Source organism: Neltuma alba, unplaced genomic scaffold (genome assembly GCF_004799145.2).
Source record: "Neltuma alba isolate B1F8T4 unplaced genomic scaffold, ASM479914v2 tig00013119_pilon, whole genome shotgun sequence".
NCBI lineage: Eukaryota > Viridiplantae > Streptophyta > Magnoliopsida > Fabales > Fabaceae > Neltuma > Neltuma alba.
In genome coordinates this window covers 12,750-17,596 of record NW_021637441.1, presented here as the reverse complement: position 1 = coordinate 17,596, position 4,847 = coordinate 12,750, and the positions used below count along the sequence as shown (strand labels likewise).

At 29.9% G+C, this 4,847-nt stretch overlaps 1 protein-coding gene across 1 annotated transcript; it reads left to right on the top strand.

The window, feature by feature from the left end:
• The first annotated feature begins 719 nt into the window (after positions 1-719).
• Positions 720-4,478, top strand: LOC114734595 (uncharacterized). Its single transcript, XM_028922218.1, has 8 exons — positions 720-785; positions 1,047-1,320; positions 1,424-1,520; positions 1,614-1,741; positions 2,755-2,945; positions 3,108-3,265; positions 3,440-3,560; positions 4,206-4,478. The coding sequence occupies exons 1-8, from the start codon at positions 720-722 to the stop codon at positions 4,476-4,478; spliced, it is 1,308 nt and encodes a 435-aa protein (XP_028778051.1).
• The last annotated feature ends 369 nt before the right edge of the window (positions 4,479-4,847 follow it).

The following is a 4,847-nucleotide window of genomic DNA, read 5'->3' as shown; positions in this document are numbered from 1 at the left end:
CATAATCTATCTTCTGCCCATTAATCAAGATTAACATGAGGCCAGACACCTATAAACATGAACCTAGCTATTCAAGTTATCCTGTAATATGATGTCAGTTAAAAGTACTGGTTGAGTAGGTGGATGCTTATTTGCAGAAGCCAAATAACATGTGGCTGCAGATTTTATGCACAAACAAGACAAATATTGTATGAGCAGTATTTCATTCAATGCATTCTCGATAATAGTGAAAATCAATCTTGTGATGTTTAAACAGGTTTATATGTGTTAAGAGTTCTGTTGAGTTCATAACCTTATTCCAATGCAAAGCTTTCATCCCTGCACTCAATACGTTCATTAGTTCTTTCGTCCTATCCTTTTATGCTTCTTTGTTTATGATACATGATTTCTGATTTAGAAGTCCTGGCTAATCATTAGGGGAGGACCAATCATTTGCCTTTTTCCAAGTTTCAATACGAATGCTAAGTTAACTCTGAACCTTATTCATTATGTCAAGAAACACATAATATTTGATTTGATTATTTAAAATTTGAATTCTTTAAATAGATCCGTTTTGGAGGGAAACCTTTTCCTACTAAAATGGATATACAAAGGTCCATCTCTATTTAAAGTGGTAGAGTTCACGCAGTTTTTGATCATCACTGTGTTTCTAATCTGTTCTCTCATTTCAAATCTTCCATCTCTCTCCTTTCATTATCATTTTAGATCAACCAGTGATCATGTCTAGAGTTTCTTTGCTGAAAGATATCCATGAAGGTACTGATAGGTGGAGAGTCATTGTGAGGGTATTCAGAAGATGGTGTGTTTATCAAAAATCATCCCCCAATGAGCTGTTTTGTATAACTATGATATTAGTTGATGAAGAGGTGCTTATTTTCGATTTATTGTTATTATACTTTCTACTTTATAAATTATAAATAATATTACCTCTGAAAGCAAGAACTGACTTGATTTGAATCATATTGAACTCACTATGGTTCTGTAGCTTACATTTAGGAACAATTTGGTTCTAACTTTGTTAATATTATGTTGGATGTAATATACAGGGGAACAGGATCCAAGCAAGTGTTTTAAACAGGAACTTGCTCCCTCTATACAAGGATGCTCCAGTGGAAGGAAATACCTACTTTTTTACCAACTTTGAGGTGTCTCCTAATGTGAATCAGTACAGGGCGACGGAAAACAAATGGAAGATAACATTCACTCAACAAACTTACATGAGGGAGCAAGGTGGGAATATTCCGCATGATGCCTACTCTTTTGTTCCACTTCCAGAGATTGTTAAGTGTACTGAAAGGAATCATTTGGAGTATCTGATTGGTAAACTTATCTTTCTATTGAACAGTAACATGAATTTCATTAGTATTTTTGCAATTCAATGACAACGCCTTCATGTTCTCTTATTTGTGTCGTGTCCTTTTAGATGTGGTGGCATTCGTCCAATCAATTGGATCTCTTGAAGAGTATCAAAAGGATAATGAAACGAAGCACAAGTTGCGGATGGTTTTAGTTGATGAGGAGTAATATACTAACTTCATAATTCATAATGCATCATTAATTTGTCTTTTATTTTACCTTTCATGTATTTATGGTTTGCGTTTTTATTCATATAGTGAGATTGATGTGGAGTGTGTCTTATTTGATGAATGCTCAACAAATGCATACACGGCTTATTTGGAGAACATGGAGAACCCAGTTGTTGTGGTCATTAATTTGGCTAGGGTTGGATTCACTGATGATGGTACTTCTTACTTTTTATCAAAGATCTTCTATGTATTATCTTCATCTACTACCTTTATCTTTATTATATAAAATATATAAAAAAATTATGTAAATATATAAATCACGTAAATTAGATTATATAAATTATATAATTAATGAGACAGCATTTAATACAATATGGGATGTTACTGTATACAATATATATACATTATATAATTATATAGTATATTATGTAATTATGTAATATGTAATTAGGTAATTATGTATATTGTGTAATTATGTAATTATGTATATGTAATATATAATATATAAATATATAATATATATATAATATAGATCATAATGATATATAATATATAATATAATAATATAATAATATATATATAATATAATATTAGATATATATAGAATATTTAAATATAATATAATAAATAATATAAATATATATATATTATATAATTATATAATTATATATAATAATATAATAAGATATATAATAATTATCTAATATCTAATTATCTATTATCCACTTACGTATTATTTAATTATTTTTATTATATAAATATATAAATAACTATTTAATAAGTCCCTACTTACCTAATTGTCTATTATCTAATTTTCTAATTACTTATTATTATCTCATTATGTAATATATAATATATAATATATAATATACAATTATATAAATTATATAATATATAATATCTATTATATTTATCTTTTATCTAATATCTAATATGTAATATCTAGATACATAAATATCTATTATCTATTATCTCTTATTACCTAATTATCTATTATTCAAGAAGATGTTATCTATTAACCATTAACTAATTATCTAATTACCTTTATCTGTTATCTGATACCTAATTATCTTTCATCTTTATTGTAAGTCGTCCTCAGCTATGCAATTCATTTAGTGCTACTCGAGTATATTTTAATCCAAAGCTGGCAGAGGTCAGAAAACTTATTGAAAGGTATGATTTTCATCAACATGTGAACACGTATAGTGGATGGTATGATGTTCCCCAGCATATCTGACATATGACAGTGACAGTCTCATTCACTTCATTATGCAAATATGTAGGTCCAAAGACAAATTCTCACCTTCTCTGACTGTGCTAAGCCAGCAGATCCCATCTCAATCTTCTCAACCTTCTGCTTCAGCAATGATGCGCAATAACAGGAGGATGAATATATCTGACATTGAACATGAAGCAAGAGTTTGTATTCTAACTCATTAGATTTGCCTTATATATTTTTCCTTGCAATTATTCATTCCCTATAGTCGGTCACTTCTGCTCTATTATGGCTATTAAAACATTAGTTGTATTAATTAGAGTAATGCTATTACGTTGTTCATCTCATTTATGTTAAAACCTCAGGAGGAGGCATTCATTATTAACTGCAAGGTCATTAAGCTAGAGACTCGCCATGGTTGGAGTTATGATGGGTGCTCAAAGTGTGCAAGCAAGCCTAAGGAGGAGAATGGTTCGCTGCACTGCTCTAACTATAAAAAGAAACCTCAATCCGTCGAGCCTAAGTAATTTAAACAATGATAACCTTATTCTATATTCACTTCAATGCTTATCACCATGCATGTCTTTTTCGTTGTTAAATGCTCAATAGTACAAATCCAACATTACTTATAAATTATAAATTATAATTATTAAATATTAATTTTTTGTTGTTCAATTCATTGTTAAATGGTTGTCAGATTGAAGGTACACTATGTTGTGGAAGATCAATCTGGGAAAACTTCTGTAATCTTCTGGGACAAGTTAGTTGTGCAATTGTTCAACAAGAATGCAACTGAAATAAAGCTAACACTAGAGCAGGTTAGATTGATCTGGAAATAAGGATAGATCATTTTTAGATTGAGTTTAATAAGGACACTTCAATCTGGCTACAAATTATAATATATGATCACTTCAATATGTATTTCAATATGATGCGATAATAAACTAATCAGCCATCATGTCTTATATTTATAGGAACAACGTGAGTATGATTTTCCATATGATCTTGATGAAATAATTGGGAAGCGGATGATATTGAAGTTAAAATTGAATTAATACAATAAAAAGCACCCTCATTCCAGCATAAGTGTGGTGCAATATACATTATGTGAGGATCTTATGGAGCAGTTTACAGAGGTGTCTACTGAGGTAAGATTTATTTGTGTAAACTTCATTTTGTAATATAAAAAAGGTCACGTTTGAAGCTACTGAGATGTAATTATACTTTGAATTTGAATTGAATTCAAATTCAAATTAATTTAATTATATTTATTTAATTATTTAATTATTTATTAATTATTTAATATATATTAATTATATTAATTTGGTGCTGGTGCATGCAAGATGGAGTGCAAGCTGCAAAGATACCACAGGTTGTAATTAAACAATGTAATAACTTCAAAATTTTATACTTGACTCAGCATATTTTTTTTTATTGAAGACAATATGTATTCTTATATGCAGTCAGGGATGGAGGAAATTGATGAAGGTAGTTCAACAGCTGAGATGAGTCCACCTCTTGGGCACTCAACTCCTACTGCACCTGATAATTCTGAGAGCCTGACGTTAGCTGAAATAAGTAACCAAGCATATGGATTTGGTGTTCTTATAAAAGGCAAAAGGAAGACTGTTTCCAAGAAGTCTTCTGTTTTTGTGGATCATGTCAACAATATCAATGACCCCTCATCTTTAAAGGACCTGGGAAGGATTGTGAAGGTCAAGCAGGAGAAGAAGTAGTAGGTTCACTAGATGTAGTTGTTGTAACACGATTGGTCCTTGTTATGTGTTTATGGTTTCATATTAACTTTTTATTCCTGTCGTTTAAGATTTAATGTCTTGGTTGAAATTAGTTGAAATATGTTGTCCTCAATTTAGGTAGTTGACGTCCATCTTGGACTTAGCAGTACTTATGTGGGTTGTAGCGTTCTTTAGTTATGTGGTGTCATTTTTTTTTGTTCAACATATGTGATGTCCTTAATATTATATTCCGTTCTTTAAATTGACTCAATCTTTATTTCCATTAAGAATTGATTTAAGTTAGGATTAAATTATAAACTGCATCTATTTTGCAATTACATGTTAAAGAGTGATCAGTTATATGTTAGT

Bases quoted from the DNA above. Each gene is read 5' to 3' on its own strand.
- LOC114734595 (XM_028922218.1), top strand. From the start codon at position 720: ATGTCTAGAGTTTCTTTGCTGAAAGATATCCATGAAGGTACTGATAGG. The intron at 1,742-2,754 runs GTACTTCTTACT...GATGTTCCCCAG, and splicing joins GGTTGGATTCACTGATGATG to CATATCTGACATATGACAGT. The intron at 3,266-3,439 runs GTAATTTAAACA...AATGGTTGTCAG, and splicing joins CCTCAATCCGTCGAGCCTAA to ATTGAAGGTACACTATGTTG.